A 22673-nucleotide genomic window follows, 5' to 3' on the forward strand; every position below is an offset into this window, starting at 1 on the left:
GCTACCTTGCTGAATTCATTTATCAGTTCTAGTAGTTTTTTGTGTGGAATCTTCAGGGCTTTCTATATATAGTACCATGTGATCTGCGTATAGTAACAGTTTTACCTCTTCCAATTTAGATACCTTTTATTTCTCTTTCTTGTCTGACTGTTGTGGCTAAGCATTCCAAGAGTAAATAAAATAGAAATGGTGAGAGTGGGTATATCTTTGTCTTGTTACATATTCAAGCTGAAAGCTTTCAGCTTTTCACTGTTCAGTATTGCCTATGGGTTTGTCATAACTAGCTTTTATTATGATAAGATATATTCCCTCTATACCCACTTTGACAAGAGTTTTTTTTATCATAAATGGATGTTGAATTTTGTCAGATGCTTTTCTTTTCCTGCATCTAATGAGATGACCATGTGGTTTTTGTGTCCTTTTTGTTGATGTGGTTGATAGCACATTGATTGATTTGCGAATGTTGAGCCATCCCTGTGAACTTAGGATGAATCTACTTAGTTGTTGTGTGTGATCTTTTTTATGTGTTGTTGGTTTCCGTTTGCTAGTATTTTGTTGAGAACTTTTGCATCTATATTAGAGATATTGGTCTGTAATTTTCTGTTCTAATGTTATCTTTGTCTGGTTTTGGTGTCAGCATGATGATGACTTCATAGAATGTCTTTGAGAGTGTTCCCGCCTCTTCAGTTTCTTGGAAGAGTTTGAGAGGATTAGTAGACGTCCTTTATATATTTGGTAGAATTTGCCTTTGAAGCCATCTGGTCTTAGACTTTTGTTTGTAGAAAGTTTCTTTAGTACAGATTGTATTTCACTTTAGTGATTGGTCTGTTCAACTTGCCTATTTCTTTTTGATTGAGTTTTGGTGGGCAGTACATTTCTAGAGAAAGTTGTCCATTTCTTCTAGGTTGTCGAATTTGTTGACATGTAATTGTTCATAGTATTCTTTTATGTTTGTTTTTCTTTTTTGTATTTTTGCAGTATCCATTGATATTTCTTCCTGGTGAACATAGCCAGAAGTTTGCCAGTTTTGTTTACTCTTTCAAAGAACCAACCTTTGGTTTTATTGATTTTATTTCCTTTCTGATCTTTATTATTTCCTTTCTTTTGCTGAGTTTAAGTTTTGTTTGTTCTTTTTCTAATTCTTTTAGGTGGTAAGTTAGGTGGTTAATTTGAGATTTTTCTTGTATTTTTAGGAAGGCCTCTATCTAAGAACTGTTCTAATAACTGCTTTTGCTGTATCCCATAGATTTTGTATGATTGTGTTTTGACTGTCATTTGTCTCAAGGTGTTTATTTCCTTTTTAATTTCCTCATTGACCCATGGCTTTTTTAATAGTATGTTGTTTAGTCTCCATGTAATTTTTTTTTCTCATTTGTTTTCCTGTGGTTGATTTCTACTTTCATGCCATTGTGGTCAGCAAAGATGCTTGAGATAATTTTTATACTCATAAATTTGTTGAGTTTTGTACCCTAGTATATGGGCAGTTCTAGAGAATGTTCCATGTCTACTTGAAAAGAATGTGTATTCTGTATTTTTTGGATGTAATATGTTTAAAATTGCCAAATTCAGACTTAAATTGAGGAAAGAAGGGAAAACCACTAGACCATTCAGGTATGATCTAAATCAAATCCCTTGTGATTATACAGTGGAAGTGACAAATAGATTCAAGGGAATAGGTCTGATAGAGTGCCTGAAGAACTATGGATGGAGGCTTGTGACATTGTACAGGAGGCAGTGATCAAGACCATTTCCAAGAAATAGAAATGCGTAAAGCAAAATGGTTGTCTGAGGAGGCCTTACAGATAGCTGAGAAAAGAAAAGAAGTGAAAGGCAAAGGAGAAAAGGAAAGACATACTCATCTAAATGCAGAGTTCCAAAGAATAGCCAGGAGAGATAAGAAGGCCTTCCTCAGTGATCAGTGTGAAGAAATAGAGGGAAACAATAGAATGGGAAAGACTAGAGATCTCTTCAAGAAAATTAGAGATTAGGGAACATTTCATGCAAAGATGGGCACAATAAAGGACAGAAATGATATGGACCTAACAGAAGCAGAAGATTTTAAGAAGAGATGGCAAGAATACACAGAAGAACTATACAAAAAAGATAGCCATGATGATGTGATCACTTATCTAGAGCCAGATATCCTGGAATGTGAAATCAAGTGGGCCTTAGAAGCATCACTACGAACAAAGAAAGCTAGTGGAGGTGATGGAATTCCAGTTGAGCTATTTCAAATCCTAAAAGATGATGCTGTGAAAGTGTAGCACTCAATATGCCAGCAAATTTGGAAAACTCAGCAGTGGCCACAGGACTGGAAAAAGTCAGTTTTCATTCCAATCCCAAAGAAAGGCAATGCCAAAGAATGTTTAAACGACTGCACAATTGTGCTTGTCTCACACGCTAGCAATGTTCAAAATTCTCCAAGCCAGGCTTCGATAGTATGTGAAGTGTGAACTTCCAGATGTTCAAGCTGGATTTAGACAAACTAGAGGAATCAGAGATCAAATTGCCAACATCTGTTGGATCATCGAAAAAGTAAGGGAGTTCCAGAAAAACATCTACTTCTGCTTTATTGACTATGCCAAAGCCTTTGACTGTGTGGATCACAACAAACTGTGGAAAATTCTTCAAGAGATGGGAATACCAGACCACCTGACCTGCCTCCTGAGAAATCTTTATACAGGTGAAGAAGCAGCAGTTAGAACTGGACATGGAACAACGGACTGGTTCCAAGTCAGCAAGGGAGTAGGTCAAGGCTATATATTGTCACTCTGCTTATTTTACTTCTGTGCAGAGTATATCATGAGAAATGCCAGGCTGGATGAAGCACAAGCTAGAGTCAAGATTGCTGGGAGAAATATCAATAACCTCAGATATACAGATGACACCACCCTTGTGGCAGAAAGCACAGAAGAAATAAAGAGTCTCTTGATCACAGTGAAAATGTTGGCTTAAAACTCAACATTCAGAAAACTAAAATTTTGGCATCTGATCCCATCACTTCATGGCAGATTAGACGGGGAAACAGAGGAAACAGTGAGAGACTTTACTTTTTTGGGCTCTGAAATGACTGCAGATGGTGACTGCAGCTATGAAATTAAAAGACATTGATCCTTGGAAGAAAAGTTATGACCAACCTGGACAGCATATTAAAAAGCAGAGACATTACTTTGCTGACAGTAATGTCAGCTGCTAGTCAAAGCTATGGTTTTTCCAGTAGTCATGTATGGATGTGAAAGTTGGACTATAAGGAAAACTGAGTGCCAAAGAATTGATGCTTTTGAACTGTGGTGTTGGAGATCTTGAGAGTCCCTTGGACTGCAAGGAGATCAAGCCAGTTCATCCTAAAGGAAATCAGTCCTGAATAAAGATTAGAAGGACTGATACTGAAGCTGAAACTCCAGTACTTTGGCCACCTGATGAGAAGAATTGACTTCATTGGAAAAGATACTGATGCTGGGAAAGGTTGAAGGCGGGAAGAGAAGGGGACGACAGAGGATGAGATGGTTGAATGGCATCACTGTCTCACTGGACGTGAGTTTGAGCAAACTCCAGGAGTTGGTGATGGACAGGGAAGCCTGGCGTGCTGCAGTCCATGGGGTTGCAAAGAGTCAGACATGACTGAGCGACTGAACTGATCTTGATAAGTACCAATTAACTCTTAACTGTTCTATTGCGTCATTTAGGATATCCGTTGCTTTATTGATTTTCTGTCTAGAAGATCTGTACATTGATGTGAGAGGGGTGGTAAAGTCTCCTACTGTTGATATTATTGTATTCCCATCAGTTTTCTCTTATGTCTGTTAGTATTTGTTTTCTGTATTTGGGTGTGCCTATATTAGGTGCTGACGAGTGTAAAATTCTCTTCTTGAATTGATCCTGATCCTTTTATCATTATATAGTATCCTTCTTCATATAGGGTCCTTCTTTATGGCCTTTGTTCTGAAATTTGTTTTGCTTGATATAAGTATTGCAACCCCTGCTTTCCTGTCATTTCTATTTGTATGAAATACCTTTTTCTATCCCCTCACTTTCAGTCTGTGTCCTTTGCCCTACATGGGTCTTTTGTATGCAGCGTTACGTAGGCTCTTGTGTTTTAACCCAGTCTACCATTCTGTGTCTTTTGATTGGAGCATTCAGTCCATTGTCATTTAACTATGTATTTATTGCCATTTTAAACTTTGTTTTCCAGTTGATTCTGTGTTTCTTTGTTCTTTTTTCTTTCCTTTTTCCTTTTAGTTATTTGATGATTTCATTTTATGGTTATGGTTCTCTTTTTGGTTTTTACGAATCTATGATTTGTGGTTACCCTGTTTTTCAAGTATGTAAACTGCTTCCTATAGTTTCCCATTGCTTTAGACAATGGGTTCAGACACATTCTTAAAAAAAGTCTGTCCATACATTTCCTTACTCTCTTCACCCAGTTTCCTTACTTTGCCTACCCACATTTTATCATTTTGATACCTTTTACATATGCTTTTGCTCTTCCTTGTGTTTATAATCACTTTCACAAATACATGCTTTTTCCTTTTCGACCTATATACTGGCTTAAGTGGTTTACTTTGCAGTTGTGATTTCCTTTTTCTTATATCTTCTTGCTTCTTTTCTATTTAGAGAAGACCTTTCAGTATTTCTTTTAGGATAGCTTCAGTATTGCTGTACTCTTTTAGTTTCTGCTTCTCTGAGAAAGTCACTCTCTCTCCTATTTTAAATGATAGTCTTGCTGAGTATTCTAGGTTGCAGATTTTTCCCTTTGAATTGGACATCTTGTTCTCGATTCTTACAGGTTATTGCCCATGCCAAATAATATCTTATTTCTCTGCTGCTTCAAATTAATCATATGTCTTTGCTGTTCTTCAGACATTTTCTACTTACATTTTTTTGTTTCTGTAGCATCATATAAAAGTGCATGTAATTTTCATTGTACCTTTACACTTTTGCACTTCATTTTCATTTACTTAATTAACTAATTAGCAAAATTAGTTTGCTCCAGTTTGTAATCTGATTTTGATTTCCTTTTATTTTGGACAGAATCCTTTAGTCTGGGCTTTTACAGGTTACAAGGAGCAGAGAAGACCTCTCATTATCTCAAGTCATAGATATTTATTGGGAACATATGTGGAGACTACACGGACTTGTGGAAACAATCTCTTTAGATCTCAGAGAAATAGAAGATCATTCTACAAACAAATGCCTTTGCAAGTTAGACCTAAAATAGAAGTGAAATTTTGTTTAAAAAAATAGAACACAATTATGACGACAAAGTATTCTACTTGTCCTGAGAACCAAGTGTCCCTTGCGGTGTTGTGCTGTACTGTTATTATCACATCAACATCATGATGATGTTATTGTCACCTTATTTGCTTTTCCTGCTCCTATCTGTTACTTACTTTATACTTCATATTATGATTTCTGCTTACTGTAGTCTCTCTGGGTATGTTTTTTGCTTCTCTCCTTTGCTGGCTGTATGAATGTGTTTATTGTTTATTTTTGGCATTTAGACTTAAAGAGAATTTATTGTTTTTGGCCAGCCGTTATTCCGTGTGGGATGCACCTATCCAAAAAAAAAAAAGAAACCCCATATCTAACGATTTCGTAAATCATTGGATAAAAGATGGTTTCCTTTTAGTTAATTATCTACCCTTGATTATGTTAGGAGAAGTCAAGGTGTGAAATCCTGTGGTTTGCCTACTTGGGTATAGGGAACCTTTTGTGGATTTTGAACTATCACTAGTCTGCTCATTGAAAGTGGTTTGCTTTCTATGCAAGTTTAAAACAGTAAGCAGGAGACTTCCAATTCAGTCTGGGGTGTAGGGACCTGGAAAGAATGTCATTCCGAATGTAACAAGAAAAGCCTGGATAATCTGTAAAATCATTACTTAAAAAAAATTTATCAGAGATCTGAGGTTACATGGCAACCAACAAGTTTGAAATAAAGGAAAAACAGGTACCACCAAGAAGAGATTGTATAGGAGAGGTGGTTCATCTGAGCATGTGAAGAAGAAAGGTTTACCGTGTAAGTGGGTAAGAAGAATTCAACAAACCTCTAAAGGGCTTGGGGGAGCTAGCAAGAAGTATAGAACCCATGGGATTCACAGATCCTGTTTATGGACCTTGACCAGAGCCTGATGAGCAAGACTGGGGACAGGGGAAGATAGCAGGAAAGCAAGTAGCAAAAGCCTTAAGCTGATAAGGGCTCAGAAGAATACCCACTGCAGCTGGGGGGAAATAAAAATAATTTTTAAAACACCATCCCTATGTCTGGGGAGGGGCAGGAAATCAACAGTAGACTATTAGGATTCTTCTACCACTGAAGATGAGGCAGCACCACTGAAAAGGCTGAATATATATGAGCAAGAAAAAACTAGTAAACTTTAGTAAAAATTAGCAGAACTGAAACCAAAGAGGGTGGAGGTGGGGTGGGATTAAAAAACAAACAAAATAGCAGCATCCAAGAACTGTGGGGCAATAATCTAATAGTGTAACATACATCTAGTTGAAATCCCACTTACCAAAATAGACCATATTCTAGGCAATAAGATGTCAAGAAATTTAAGAGTAAGAATCAAACAGAATTTTCTCTGACCATAACAGAATTAAATGAGAATAATACTTTTCCTAGTTGAAGCTTCCATCTTGAACTAGGAGACAAGCAAACCAAATCCTAAAGCAAGTAGGAGAAAGGAAACTTACAAAGAGTAGAAATCTGTGAAACTGAAAACCAAAAATAATAAAACCAGTGAAATCATAAGCTGGTCCTTTGATAAGATCAAGATAGATAAAATAGTAGGGATAGTAACCAAGGAAAAAGACAACATAGATTACTATATCAGGAATAAAAATGGACACATCAGTACAAGTCCAAAAGATACTAATGTGTAATAATGGGATGTTAAAATAACTATTTTCATATATTTGACAGTTTAAGTGAAGCTAATTTCTTGAAAGACAAGCATTACCTCAGTTCACTCAAAAAGAAATAGAAAGCCTTATTAGTTATATCTGTTAAAGAGATTGACTTTACTGCTAGGAACCTTCTGACAAATCTCCAGACCTAGATTACTTCACTGGTGTGCTATACCAAATGAAGAAAAAATACCAATTCTGTACAAACTTCCAGAAAAAAAAAGAGGAAGAAACCTTTCTCAACTTGTTTTATGAGGCCAGTATTTACCCCTTTATAAAGGATATGGCAAGAAAACAAAACTGGAAAGAAAACAACCAGTATCCCTCATGAATATAGGTGCAGAAGTCTGCAATAAAACATTAGTAAATGAAGTCCAACCATATAAGTAAAAAGGTTAATACATCATGACCAAGTATTATTTAGGGAATTAATTCAAGGCTGATTCATCAGCATTCAGATATCAGTCAGCATAAATAAGCATATCATCAGACTAAAGAAGAAAACTATTTGACCATTCTAGTGGATGCAGAAAAAGAATTGACAAAACTTAGCATCCGTTAAATTTTTAGCAAACTAGGAGTTGAAGGTAATTGCCTCCTAGAAAAACCTAGATTTGACATCGTACTTCATGGTCAAAAAAAAAAAAAAAACAGTGCTTTCCCCTAAGATTGGTAACAGGCCAGGGTGTTTGCCCTCATTACTCCTCATCAGCGTCACGCTCAAACTCCGAGCTATTGCAGTGAGGCAAGAAAAAGTAGTAAAAGGTATAAATAATTATCAGGAGATTCCAATAACGACCATGAGAAAAATGAAAACACTTTTTAGGTGTTAACTTAAAAGCAGTGTTTATATGCAGTTCCTTTCTCTACTCTTATATTGCAACTTTTGAATGGAATTATAAGTTTCTTTTCCTAATGTGGCCGCTGGCAATCTAATAAGTATCATACATCTTAAATGGTGTTAACTTTTTTATTTAGTTGTATGGATCTAGGATTTTAAAAACAAATTATAATAAACCAGTCTGATAATTTACTGTGAGATAAAACATTCCCTTTAAATGAGATGATTTAGACTTCTATCTTTATATAGTAAGAGTAGTTTATTATAATTTGTTTTTAAAACTCCTAGATACTTGGCTTTGAGTATATTTAAAGCATCCAGATCTTATTTAAGGAATAATTTGGTCACTTTTGAGGGGACAGATCCTCCAACTATTTGCTGAAACATATGTATCATAGAAAGCTATAAAACTGAAAGCAATAGAAATACAGTTGAAATTACAGAAAAAATGGAATTTGACAGTAAAACTTATGATAAAATGTAACATAAAAGTCCAGTTAGTTGGCGGTGATTTTGAAAGTAGACCTCACTTAGCTATTGATTCTCAGGAGCAAAGGGCCGCCAAGAGAAGAAATAGTCTGTGAACGCTGTGTGCCTGTCCCCGCTTCTGTAGAGAACAAGCACTGGCCCCTCCCAAAAGCCCTATCCCCTGGCATTGCTGGGGCAACACAGCTTGGGCGGGTGTCTCTGGATTCTCCTGTGGCCGATAGACTGGTGGAGAGCCACCTTACGGCTTTCCCGGCTGAATACAGGTCAGGTCTCCACCTTTCATTCTAACCCAACATTTTATTCTCTAGTCTGCTCTAAAACCCATGGAAGCAATTCGGTGTTAAGTATGCTGTGTATTTTATGTTCTCTATATTTGGTGTGATTTCTGTTATTTAGGTATTTTTAACTCTAGTAAACAGTATTTGTAATGAAAAATATTACTGCAACTTCTTTCCATTAAGAAAAGTATTCCTATGGATGGAATTCAATTATGAGTTTCAATCTGATGAGTTTGTATTAAAATGAATTTCTTTAGCCATCAATATTGCAATAAAAATTTTAACATAATAAACATTCTTTACATTTTACTATAAATAGACAGTATGAAGTTAATAACTTATAAACAGATCTGAATTTTGAACCCCAGCATTGTGGTTTTTCTGTGTAGCCTAGAACAGGTAACTCAAGCTCTCTCAAGTATCTATAAAGAGAGTGACAGCCTTGTGGGTTATTGAGGTTAATATTTATAATATGCCTGGACATATAGAATGTGCTCATAAATCATAGTAGCTATCATTCTTGGTAGTTATTATTGCAAGTTAGCATTTGTAAACTTCATATTTGTATTGTGGCTTAAAATATATTCTCCTTATAAAATCGGTGCTTTATATTATGTTTTAAATGAGTTAGTATATATAGTGCAGTGGTTAAGAACATGGACTCTGGATTCAATGTCAGCTGCATAGCTTATTACCAGACTGACCTTGGGCAGGTTAACTGTCCTCAGCTTTAAGATAGACCTAACATTAGCACATTTCTCCCAGGGGCATTATGAAGAGGTAATGAGATTAGGTATGAAAAACGTTTAGAACAGTTGCTGACATGTAGTTCTGTGTGTCAGTTGTCATCATTATTATTAATTACAATAATTTGTTGTTGAGTAAATGATTTATTTTTGTTTTTGTCACTTTTGATTTTAGGTGAATCTTGGAAGCAACCAGTACCTTTTCTCTGTCATAGTGGATCCTAAAGAAATGCCCTGCTTCTGTTTGCGCCATGATGTTGATGCCCTGCTCTGGCAGCCACACTCCAGCAAACAAGATGATATGTGGGAGCATATTGCAACCTTCAATGCTTTAGGTATAAGCAAGCTCTTTGACAACCTTTGACGTTATATCAAAAATTAGTCTTTTTTTTTTCTCTAAGTTTCTTTTTTTTGGTTTGTTTAAATTTGAGCTGTCCTAATTACAGTTGGATTGACTTGTGCTATAATTTGGTTGCTTGTACATAGTTGATGAATGTTAGTACTTTTGGAACAGTAGGACTAATTTGTTTTTATGTTTGTGCAGAAGATCAGCACAGAATAGAAATCAGAGTGTTTATCTAACCTCTTGAATCATTCTGATCAATTACTTGCTTATTCCAGCTAAGCTGTACAGTATTAGAGTATGAACAAGGGGCTTGGCAATACCCTACATGGAACTTGTATTCAGCTTTCTTCAGAGTAGTCTTCAGTAATCATAGAATTGCTCTAAGGTTAAAAAGCACATTAGGAGACATCTTTCATGGAACTTAAGTGGGAACTTGTATTCAGCTTTCTTCAGAGTAGTCTTCAGTAATCATAGAATTGCTCTAAGGTTAAAAAGCACATTAGGAGACATCTTTCATGGAACTTAAGTGTGAAACAGAGCCATTATAGTGCAGACACTTAGGGAAAATGGTGATGCAGAAATGAAATTTATTCTGTAGGATAAAAGGGAAAATACTGGTAGGGCTTGAAACATTTTGAACTACATAATTGTAGACTTATGCAATAATTGATTTTAATGTCAAAATACATTAGTATTATGTGGGAGAAATTTTTTATATGAATTAACCACAGCTATTGCTCTATTGAAAGGTTATTTTAAACTGCCAGCAGGAAGTAAAACTATGCATTTTGATTGTTATATATGCACAACCCTAATTATAGAAGATATTTTTTCAATTGTCCCTTATAGTTAGTAATATAGTCTGTTAAAGTGGTTAATTCAGACTCCAAATGGATTTTTATGACCTGAAATAGTTTGATTGAATAATGTAGCCACATAATTTCTAGCCTTTCTACTAAAATTCCCGATTTTTTAAGTAAGAGGAAAGCTTTATCTTAATTTTCAGATCCTTCTTTTGTATCCCTAAATCCTAGTTGAGTGGAATTCTATTATGCTTGAGTTAAATCAACATTATATTAGATATGTAGTCTTGAGATGTTATATACATTATTTTGTCAAGATTAGCCTGGAGAGTTAATTCTAAGCTCTCAAATAGGTGTCTGTGTCCTTCTACTTTCCCATCCTCAAGCCCTGCTTAATTTTTTTAAAAAACCAGCATTGATCTGCCTGTGCTCGTGGTTCCTCTGGTCATTCATTGCTTGGTGAGGTCTCAATTTATATTAATGTTATACTTCCTCTCTCATGTTTTAACATTCAGTAATCATATACCAACCTGAAAATTGCTGATTTATACTTTAGAATATAAAAGCCCTTTTAAGCTCTAAAGATAAAGTTTTAAAAGATTGTTTTTTCAAAGTTTAATGAGTTTTCAAAGGCTATCCTAATGGAATTTTTAAATTAGATATTTGAATTTTCTTTTTGATTTTGTTTTGATCTAAAGGCTCTACTTCTGAGAGGTGAAGTACAACAAATCCTGTTATAGTGTTGATGTTGTTTATAAAAATACCACTGATAATACACAAAGTGAGAATGCATTATGCACACACTCCTGAAATAACTTGGTAATAACATCTCTAAACATTTTCCCATTTATTTGGTAGGAAAAAAAAGATACCATCTCGGTGATTGATGTACTCAGTTGTTAAATTGTCATTTAAAGATATTTTGGCATGTGTTTAATGTGTTAGATTTTGCTTTAATTATTTCTGGAAGTTATATGGAAACCATGTTGTGCTTTTCTTGAAGAGATGAATGAAACACTTGTTCCTTAAGAATTAGTGCTTTATTTTTGCACCATTTGGGAAAGATTGATTGTGGCTAGTCATTAATGGTTCAGAATTTTAACTATTGTTGAATATCTGTGGTGTATATTTTTAGTCATTTCAATTTGTAATAAAATTAAGGAAATAGTAAATGTTAAATCACCATTTTTTCCCCTTCTGTTTAATATGTAGTTTTTCTTTTTTTGTCTCATATTTCTTGGCAGGCTATGTCCAAGCATCGAAGAGAGACAAAAAATTTTTTGCCTGTGCTCCGAATTACTCCTATGCAGCCCTTTGTGAATGCCTTCGGCGAGTTTTCATCTACCGCCAACCCGCTCCCATGTCCACTGTACTTTACAACAGGAAGGAAGGCAGGCAAGTGGGGCAGGTTGCTAAGCAGCAAGTAGCAAGCCTAGAAACCAATGATCCTATTTTAGGCTTTCAAGCAACAAATGAGAGATTATTTGTCCTCACTACCAAAAACCTCTTTTTAATAAAGGTAAATACAGAAAATTAATTACTCCAACACGTTGGCGTCTCGGTACTGCTAAAGTATTCAGTGGTAGCTGGAAGGCTGAGCAGTTTTGCTATAACCTGTTAAGTTTTACTGTGTTAAATAAAATTACCTTGTATGAATTTTTTAAAGGATGTTGGAAATATATTTGCAATTATGGGTCTATAAACGATATGGAATGAAGCTGCAAATGTAGAGAAAACAGCTTCTGTAAAAAATGTCAAGATAATATTAGCAAGTATAATTTTTTAAAAAACAGGCTAGAATCTGAACTTTTATATGAAAGATGTACAGTTCATTGTTTAAACAAAAATATTTATCATGTATTCTGTTCACTGATATAGTTTCTACTTCTATACCTATAGGATAATAGTTAATTCTTGTACATAATGTTAAAGGGACCGAATAGCTAGTGTAGAGGGGGATATATAACGGGTACAGCAGGTCTAATATTGTTTAAGTTTGTTGAAGAGACCTGAGGTGTTTTTTCAAAATAAGTATAGCTTTATTTTAACTTTTATAAATCCACTTGGTCTTCCACAGAATAGATAGAGATGATAGGTTCTACAAAGTGTAGCTCTTACCCATTGCCATATAACAAACCACTCAAAAACTTAGGGGTTTAAAACAGGATGTTTTATAATTTGTCATGGTTCACTGATTTGACTATCTCTGTTCTGCATGGCCTCTCCTCCTCCAGTAAGCTAGAATGTGTTTTTTTCCCATAACAGAGAAAACATTACAAGAGAGCAATTCCCTAATGCACAAGAGTTTATCAAGCCTGTACTTGCATCGTATTTGCTCATCTTCAGTTGAACAAAGCAAGTAGCCAAGTCTAGAGTCAGTGTGAGAGGTGAGCACACAAGGGTACAGATAGTAGGTGGAATGATACTGGAAGCCGTTAATGTAACAGTGTACCATACAAATTATAATTTATCCTTGTAGTTCTCCCTGTAGTTCTACAGTTAAAAAACTAATCCTATTTATACATTAAATATGTCTTGCCATGAATTTTAGTTTCTTACATTATTTTCTTGGATTTTTTTGGTGTGCATTTACCTGGGAAATTGTTTACTTTTAAACCGTTTTTGTATGCTTCTTACATAAATGTCAAATTAACTTTTACAATAGGAGAATTGAGATTTTAGTATGAGACAGACAGTAAAGAAAAGAGATACAAGATTGGAAACATTTGTTCCTAACATATCTCTTGCTTATCTAGACAAGTGTTTGGCTGGATTAAATTTTAGTGAAAGAAGGAAAAATAAGTTTGAGAGACAGAAAGGGAGGGAAAAGATGGGGATTACTTTCATGTTTCAGCACTTTGTCAGAATGCATTTTCCTGGAGAGAAGTATTGGGATACTTGCTACAAAGTTGGGGAAAGGCCTAAGAACTTGTAGACAGTGGAGTCCTAATAGTACTTTTTTTTTTTTTCTAATAGTACTTTTAATACTAGGAAAGAGACAGACTAAATCACTATCAAGCACCATGAGATCATGAACAGAGAGGGAAAAAAAATGTATGGCTGGACCAAAAAACTGGTGATATTTCCAGAATTTTTTAGTTTAATTGTCAAATTCAATGAAACAAAAGATTATTTAGATGGTGAACTATTAAAAGCTTTTGTTATGTGACAGATTTAAGTTTTCTTTAAAATTTACCTCAAAGATCATAAATACTCTTAGGGAATTTAAGAAAAATACAGATTAATGTGGTGCTTAGTTAACCATATGACTATATATATAAATATATGCAAATTTCCATATGGTCGTCAATTTTCTTCCCTTTGTATATGTTATTTTTAACATGATTAATGTTGAATTGAAACCTATCAGGATTATTCATCCTAAATATTTTTGCATGTTGGTCTGTGTTGAGTCATAGGGCAAGAGCAGTGATTCCAAGCCATGTTTTCTCAAAATGTTTCAAGAATTCCACAAACATTTAACTTAATTTAAACAATGTTTTAGCATTTAAATGAAGTATATACAAGTGCTATGAATGTAGTACCTTGTGTTTTACTGATTTTACCATAAATTATAAATGGGAATTTATAAACTATTTGATAGTAATAAAATAATATTGTGTTTTTCATATGGAGTCATTTAACAGTATTCATTATATCAACATGTTTAGTAGGCATCAGCATGTACAAAAACATATTTTCAGTACTAAGAATAATACAGTGTTAAGTTAAAAACAAAAAGTCTAGTAATTTCTAGGTGAAGTTTCTCTTTGAATAAAAAAGTAGATGGGAGATTTGTGGAGCTGTTGTATTTGAAAGACATTTAACCAGGGATGGAACCTATACAAGAACAGACAAAAGAGTTGCCAGTGGAAAGGGTCAGAAAGAGGATAATAAAGTTAAGAAATTAACCAAAGGAAAGGGTCATAAGAGACTACTATGAACAATTTATAACACCAAGACTGAATCATGAGGAAATAGAAAATCTGAACAGACCATTTACTAGTAGAAAGTTATCCAAAACCTCCCAACAAAAGACCAGGACCAGATGACTTCACTGATGAATTCTGGTGAACATTTAAAGAATTAATACCAATTCTACCCAAACTCTTCCAAAAAGTAGAAGAGGAGGGAACCCATCCAAACTCATTTGAGATGGCCAGCATTACCCTGATACGAGAACTACACCAGCATACCACAAATAAAGAAACTTAGAGGCCAGTATCTGTGGTGAACATAGATAGAAAAATCCTTAATAAAATACTAGCAAACCAAATTCAGCAATATATCTATAGGATTACACACCATGATCAAGTGGGATTTAATCCAGAGATGTAAGGATGATTCAGTATCTGCTCATCAATGTGATCTACCACTTTAATGTAATGAAGGATAAAAATTATACAGTTAATAGATGGAGAAAAAGCATTTGACAAATTTCAACATCCATTTATGATAAAAATTCTCAACAAAGTGGGTTTAGAGGGGATATACCTCAACATAATAAAGGCCATATTTAACAAGCCTACAGCTAACATCATACTTGATGATAAAAAATTTTTTTTCTGCTAAGGTCAGGAATAAGACAAGGATGCCTACTCTTGCCACTTTTATTCAACATAATACTGAAAATCCTACCCATAGCAATTAGGTGAAAGAAAAGGCATCCAAGTTGGAAAGGAAGACGTAAAACTGTTACTGTCCACAGATGCCATGATAAATTAAAGACTCCACCAAAAACACACTTAGAGCCAATGACTTAGGTAAAGTTGCAGATAGAAATGTCAATATACAAAAATCTGTTGAGTTTCTGTACACTAATAACAAACTATCAGAGAGATAAAATAATCCCACTTAAACAATTGCTTTAAACAAGAAGAAAATATTACAAATAAATTTAGCCAAGGAGATGAAAGACCTGTATACTGGAAACTGTAAGACACTAATGAACAAAATTGATGAAGACACAAATAAATACAAAGATATCACATGCTTGTGGGTTGGAAGCAGTTGCTACTCAAAGCAGTCTATAGCTTTAATTCAATCCCTATTAAAGTTCTAATGGGATTTTTCACAAAAATAGAACCAACTTGAAATTTATATGGAACCACAAAAGACAGCAAAAAGCCAAAGCACTCAACACATCATTGACTGGAGATGTATTAATGTGGTTTTAGAGAGTGATGGAATTACGAGAGTTGTTAGAGCTTAAAATTGATCAAGAGTTCATTAAACATTCACATTTTGCTCCATTAGGCTTTTGTTCCAGTCTTGTATGCAGTATAAACGTAAAATTTTCAGAATTGACACAATGCAAAATTTAGAGTAAAGAATTTTAAGTGAATTTTATGCAGATACTTTGAGCAACAAACATACTAGTGTTTCAGAAGATGATAGCCCTTCATAATATAGTTCTGATTCAGACAATGTGAACATTAGACCAACAAAAAGACAAAAAACTTTAGAGATTGATTCTGATACGGAAAGGGAAAACACTTTCACGGTGTTGGAGAGTGCTCCTTTGCTTCTGTAGAAGAGTAAAGACAACAGTTTACAAAAATTAGAAAACTTTACTGGTGTCAGGTGTAACTATTGAATGTAATAACCCCAAAAGTGTTAATGAAATAACAAAATTAATTTTTGGTCAGCTGAAATAAAAATCACTGTCCACAGGTGTTAGTTTGTGCAAAAATTCCCTGGTCAATAATGAATTATGACAAACAGAGGTGGAGGCATCATGCTCCCTGATTTCAAACTGTGTTAAAAAGCTGCAGTAATCATACATAAAAAAATAAAATCATGGCATAAAAACAGAAACAAAGATCAATGAAACAGACTAGAGAGCCCAGAAATAAGCCCATTCATATATGGTCAACTAATTTACAACAAAAGAGCCAAAAATATATAAAGGGGAAAGGACATTTTCTTCAATAAATGGTTTTGGCAAAACTGTACATTCACATTCCCTGTCTTGCACTATACACAGTAGCTCAAAACAGACTAAAGTCTATAATATAAGATCTGAAACCATAAAAGTCCTGGGAGAAAATATAGGTACTCAGCTCCTTGACATCAGTCTCAGCAATGTTTTTTTTTTTTTGTATCTGACACCAAAACCAAAGGCCACAAAAGCAAAAATAAATAAGTGGAATTGTGTAAAACTAAAAAGATTCTGCAGAGTAAAAGATCCCATCAACAGAATGAAAAGGCCTACTGAATGGGAGAAAATCATCTATGTGATAAGGAGTTAATATCAGAGATAACTTACACAACTCAAAAATAAAAATCCAATTAAAAAATGAGCAGAAGATCCGAATATATTTCAAAAGACATACAAATGGTCAACAGATACATGAAAAGGAGTTTAGTGTCACTAATCATCAGGGAAATGCAAATCAAGACCACCATGAGCTATCACCTCACATCTATCAATGGCTATTATTAAAAAAAAAAAAAAAACAGGAAATAAGTGTCGGTAAGGAAGTAGAGAAAAAGGAACTCTAGTGCACTGTTTGTGAAAATGTAAGTTAGTGCAGCCACTATGAAAAGCAACATGGAGGCTCCTCAATCAAAAGTAGAACTTCCATATAATCCAACAAATCCACTTGTGGGTATTTATCTGAGGGAAACAAAAAGTAACTCAAAAAGATACATACCCACATGTTCAATCAAAAATGACAGAATAATCTATGTTTGTTTCCAAGGCAAATCATTTAACATCCCAGTAATCCAAATCTATGCTCTAACCACTGATGCCAAAGAAGCTGAAGTTGATCAGTTCAATGAAGACCTACAAGACCTCCTAGAACTAATACCCAAAAAAGATGTCCTGTTCATCATAGGGGATTGGAATGGAAAAGTAGAAAGTCAAGAGATACCTGGTTTGGCCTTGGAATACAAAATGAAGCAGGACAAAGGCTAACAATTCTGCCAAGAGAATGCACTGGTCATAGCAAACACGGTTTTTCAACAACACAAGAGACGACTTTACACATGGACATCACCAAAGGGTCAATACCAAAATCAGATTGATTACATTCTTTGTAGCCAAAGGTGGAGAAGCTGTGTACAGTCAGCAAAAACAAGACCGGGAGCTGCCTGTGGCTCAGATCATGAGCCCCTTATTGAAAAATTCAGGTTTCAACTAAAGAAAGCAGGGGAAAACACTAGGCCAGTCAGGTACGACTTAGATCCCCTATGAATATACGGTGGAGGTGATGAATAGATTCAAGGGATTAGATCTAGTAAACAATGCCTGAGGAACTGTAGGCAGAGATTCGTAATTTGGTCAGTAGGCAGTGAATATAATCGTCCCAAAGAAAAATAAATGCAAGAAGGCGAAGTGGGCTGAGGAGGCTTTACAAGTAGCTGAGGAAAGAAAAGAAGCAAAAGGCAAGGAAGGAAGGGAAAGGTACACTCAGCTAAATGCAGAGTTCCAGAGAATAGCAAGGAGAGACAAGAAGGCATTCTTCAATGAACAATGCAAAGAAACAGGAAAAGAACAGAAGGGGAAAGACTAGAAATGTCTTCAAGTAAATTAGAAATATCAGAGGAATATTTCATCCAAAGATGGGCACAATAAAGGACAGAAATTAGGCGAAGACCTAATAGAAGCAGAGGAGATCAAGAAGAGATGGAAAGAATACAAAAAGAACTGTACAAAAAAGATCTTAATGACCCTGGTAACCATGATGGTGTGGTTACTCATCCAGAGTCACACATTCTGGAGTGTGAAGCCAAGTGGGCCTTAGGGAGCATTGCTACCAATAAAGCTAGTGGAGGTGATGTAATTCCAGTAGAGCTATTTAAAATCCTTAAAGATGATGCTATTAAAGTGTTGCACTTGATGATGTCAACAAATTTAGAAAACCTAGCAGTGGCCATAGGACTGAAAAAGGTCAATATTCCTCCCAGTTCCCAAGAAGGGCAGTAGTAAAGAATGTTGAAACTGCCGGACAATTGCACTCATCTCCCATGCTAGTGAGGTTTTGCTCAAAATCCTGCATGCCAGGCTTTAGCCTTATGTGAACCAAGAACTTCCAGATGTTTCACCTGGGTTTAGAAAAGGCAAAGGAACCAGAGATCAAATTACCAACATTCACTGAATCATAAAGAAAGCAAGGGAATTCCAGAAAAACACCTACCTCTGTTTCATTGACTATGCTAAAGCCTTTGTGTGGCTCATAACTGTGGAAAATTCTTAAAGAGATACGGCCACTTTACCTGTCTCCTGAACAGGTCAAGAAGCAACAGTTAGAACCTTATATGGAATATCATGGCATCCCATCACTTCATGGCAAATAGATGGGGAGACAGTGGAAACAGTGTCAGACTTTATTTTTTTGGGCTCCAAAATCACTGCAGATGTTGATTGCAGCCATGAAATTAAAAGACGCTTACTCCTTGGAAGGAAAGTTATGACCAACCTAGATAGCATATTAAAAAGCAGAGACATTACTTTGTCAACAAAGGTCCATCTAGTCAAGGCTATGGTTTTTCCAGTAGTCATGGATGGATGTGAGAGTTGGACTGTAAAGAAAGCTGAGCGCCAAAAAATTGATTCTTTTGAATTATGGTGTTGGATAAGACTCTTGAGAGTCCCTTGGACTGCAAGATCCAACCAGTGCATCCTAAAGGAGATCAGTCCTGGGTGTTCATTGGAAGGACTGATGGTGAAGTTGAAACTCCAACACTTTGGCCACCTCATGCGAAGAGTTGACTCATTGGAAAATACCCTGATGCTTGGAGGGATTGGGGGCAGGAGGAGAAGGGGACGACAGAGGATGAGATGGCTGGATGGCATCACCGACTCGATGGGCGTGAGTTTGAGTAAACTCCGGGAGTTTGTGATGGACACGGAGGCCTGGCGTACTGCAGTTCATGGGGTCGCAAAGAGTTGGACATGACTGAGTGACTGAACTGAACTGAAATGATCCTCATTAGGGGAATGACTAAGTTGTAATGCTTTTACAGTTGAATCCTATATACTGGTGTTTATAAGAAGATTTTGGTTAAATCCCTCTTTATGGGTCTGAAAACTTCCTGACACTCATATATAAGGAATATTTTTTTTTCCGTTTCTCACGAAAGATGGAAGTCAATTCTAATATATTGACCATTGATTGACTGTAATACATCACTTTACAAGATTTGTGTGCTGTTTTCCAAGAAAATAAGTACTCCTGTGAGAAGTCTTGGTTCATAAAAACGTTTTTCTGCTCTTTAATGCATCTATTAGAAAATAAGAGGAAAACACCCCTAGTGTCTTAAAGGGAACAAGAAAACTGAGATGAATATCACCTGGGTTCCAGAGTTTCTGTCATGGGAAGGAAAAGGAGCCACCCTTTCACTTTGCTTTCAGCAAATATTTGGGGTTTAAAAGCAGGCAAGTCACGTTTCAAGAGAAGTAACTTGTGTTGGATCCATTGCCAGCCACATCCATCCTGTGTCCCACCTGTCTTTCCCTTCAGCAGACTAGCCCAAGCATGTGTTATGGCTGGTGTGTCAGAATGCAAGAGGGCAAGGTCAGTTGCACAAGCGTTTTTCAAGCTTCTGCTCATGTCACATTTTCTAACATCATATTGGCCAAAGCAAATCATAGTTCATTCCACAGTCAAAGTGGAGTACTCTGAAAAGTTATGTGGCAGAGACATGTGGCAAAGACATGAATACAGAAGAGGTGAAAAACTGGAAATATCTTTGACATCTTCCACATGTATCCATACTATTTCCCAGCAATATCATAGACTTCTAACCATTTTTCCACCCTGCTTCTTGGCACACACAAATCATATGGCACAGTGGGGCAGAAAAATCAGGTTGCTCTTGGCCAGAAGTGACCTTGGCTATCCAAGGGCCTAAATATCTAGGTAACTGGTAACCTATTGGCAGCACAGTGATGTAAAGTCGATAAATAGGTGAATGCTTACATCGAAAGTACCGATTATGGTTAAGTGCTGTACTCAATCTCAAGAAAGAAAACCAAAATTATTGATAAAAAATTTAATTTAGAAAAATATACTGGGCCATTTAACCGGAAACCTATAATTATTACTATTTCAAATGGACATATATATTTAGCACTATATCAGCTTTTAAAATAAATTTTGTTGAAGTATAATTTACACACAATAAACTATGCCCATTTAACTTGTACAGTTGGATCATTTTAATGGACTATAAAGAAAGCTGACTGCAGAAGAATTGATGCTTTTGAACTGTGGTGTTGGAGAAGACTCTTGAGAGTCCCTTGGACTGCAAGGAGATCCAACCAGTCCATCCTAAAGGAGATCAGTCCTGGGTGTTCATTGGAAGGACTGATGTTGAAGCTGAAACTCCAATACTTTGGCCACCTGATGCAGAGAGCTGACTCATTTGAAAAGACCCTGATGCTGGGAAAGATTGAGGGCAGGAGGAGAAGGGGACGACAGAGGATGAGATGGTTGGATGGCATCATCAACTTGATGGACATGGGTTTGGGTGGACTCCGGAGTTGGTGATGGATGGGGGCCTGGCGTGCTGTGGTTCATGGGGTCGCAAAGAGTTGGACACGACTGAGCGACTGAACTGAAATATGTATTTTGATTTAAAAGTATTCTTCTGTAATGATAATATATGTATATTCATTTTAAAGCCACTGCTATAAAATTAGTTGGAGTGGCCATATTAATATCACATGAAATCAGTTTCAGATCAAATAATACCAGGGATAAAGAAAGTCATTTCATGATAATGCAGGGATTAGTCATTTAAGAGGACATAATTCTAAATGTTTATACCCCTAAAATAACAAAGCTTCAAATGCAAAAAGTAAAGACTGGTAAAACTACAAGAATAAACAGGCAAATCAACATTTATAGTTGGAGATCTAAATACCCTTCTTTCAATTATTGGAAAGTAGAAAGGCAGCAAGGATATAGAAAATTCAAACAACACTATCAACCAAGTTGACCTGATTGACATTTACAGAAAGCATTACCAAATAACAACAGAATAACATTCTTAGTAGTCTTAAGAATAAACATTCTTAAGTGCAAACTTATATTTAACAAGGTCATATTCTGGGTCATAAAACAGTTCTCAATAAATAAAAAATGTCATACAAAGTATGTCCTCTGAGCAAAACAGAATTAAATTGGAAGTTATTTACAGAAAGAACTTTGGGAAATCTCCTGATATTTAGAAACTGCATAACACACTTCTAAATAGCTCAATGAAGAAATCAAACTAATTAGAAAGTATCCAAAATGAATGAAAATGACATATCAAAATATGTGATGCTGCTAAAGCAGTATTTAAGGGGAAACTTATAGCACTAAATGCTTTTATTAGAAGAGAGATTTCAAATCAATAACCTTAGCTTTCACTTTAAGAAACTAAAAAAGGAAGAATAAACTCAACCTAGAGTCAGTGATGAAAAACATAATAATATAGAGTAGAAGTCAGTGAAACAGGAAACAAAACATTTGAGGAAATCAATAAAACCAAGAGCTGGTTCATTGAAAAGACTGAAGAAATGAATAAATATTTAGCCAGATCAGGAATAAAAGAGAGAAGATAAAAATGACCAATAATAGCAATGAGAGAGGTGAGTGAAATCACTACAAATTCTATAGATATTTAAATATGAGCAACTTTATACCAATAATTCAGACAACTTAGAAAATATAGACAAATTCTTTTAAAAGACACAGATGACCAAAGCTCAGTCAAGAAGAAATAGGTATCTTTAATTGCTTTATATCTGTTTTTAAAATGGAATTTGTAGTTAAGAAACTTCCCACAAAGACTCACAGACCTGATGGCATGAAAGGTAAATTCTGCCAAACATTTGAAGAAGAAATATCAATTTTACACAAATTTCTTCCAGAAAATTGCAGAAGGAATACGCACAATTTATTCTATGAGGCCAACATTACTCTGATACCAAAACCAGGCAAAGATATACAATAAAAGCAACAGACCGATATATCCTGCATGAACATGAATGTAACAATTCAGAACACAATTTTAGCAAAATTAAAAAAAATAATATAAAGGCAATAAGAGGGACAATACACCATGACCAGGTGGAGATTATCTGAGCAGTGCAAGTTTGGTTTAATATTTGAAATACATGCCAATGAAATTTACCATTTCAATAGACAAGAAGAAAAAATAAATGTAAGATCTTTCAGTAAATATAAAGAACACATTAAAGTCCAACACCCTTACTTCGAATCACAGCAAACTAGAAATGAAAGCGAACTTGCTTGACCTGATTAA

At 35.3% G+C, this 22673-nt stretch overlaps 1 protein-coding gene across 2 annotated transcripts in view; it reads left to right on the top strand.

The window, feature by feature from the left end:
- NUDCD1 (NudC domain containing 1) overlaps positions 1 to 22673 on the top strand; it is a 120243-nt gene that overhangs the window by 74621 nt on the left and 22949 nt on the right. Inside the window, exons 9-10 of one of the 2 annotated variants that reach the window (XM_061123596.1) lie at positions 9436 to 9595; positions 11654 to 11804. In XM_061123596.1, coding sequence (XP_060979579.1) covers positions 9436 to 9595; positions 11654 to 11804 — 311 coding nt within the window. Of the gene's footprint in view, positions 1 to 9435; positions 9596 to 11653; positions 15155 to 22673 lie in introns of those variants that run through there. The other variant, XM_061123597.1, reaches the window with a different exon arrangement.

The sequence above is a fragment of the Dama dama genome, chromosome 21 (assembly GCF_033118175.1).
Source record: "Dama dama isolate Ldn47 chromosome 21, ASM3311817v1, whole genome shotgun sequence".
NCBI classification, from domain to species: Eukaryota; Metazoa; Chordata; class Mammalia; order Artiodactyla; family Cervidae; genus Dama; species Dama dama.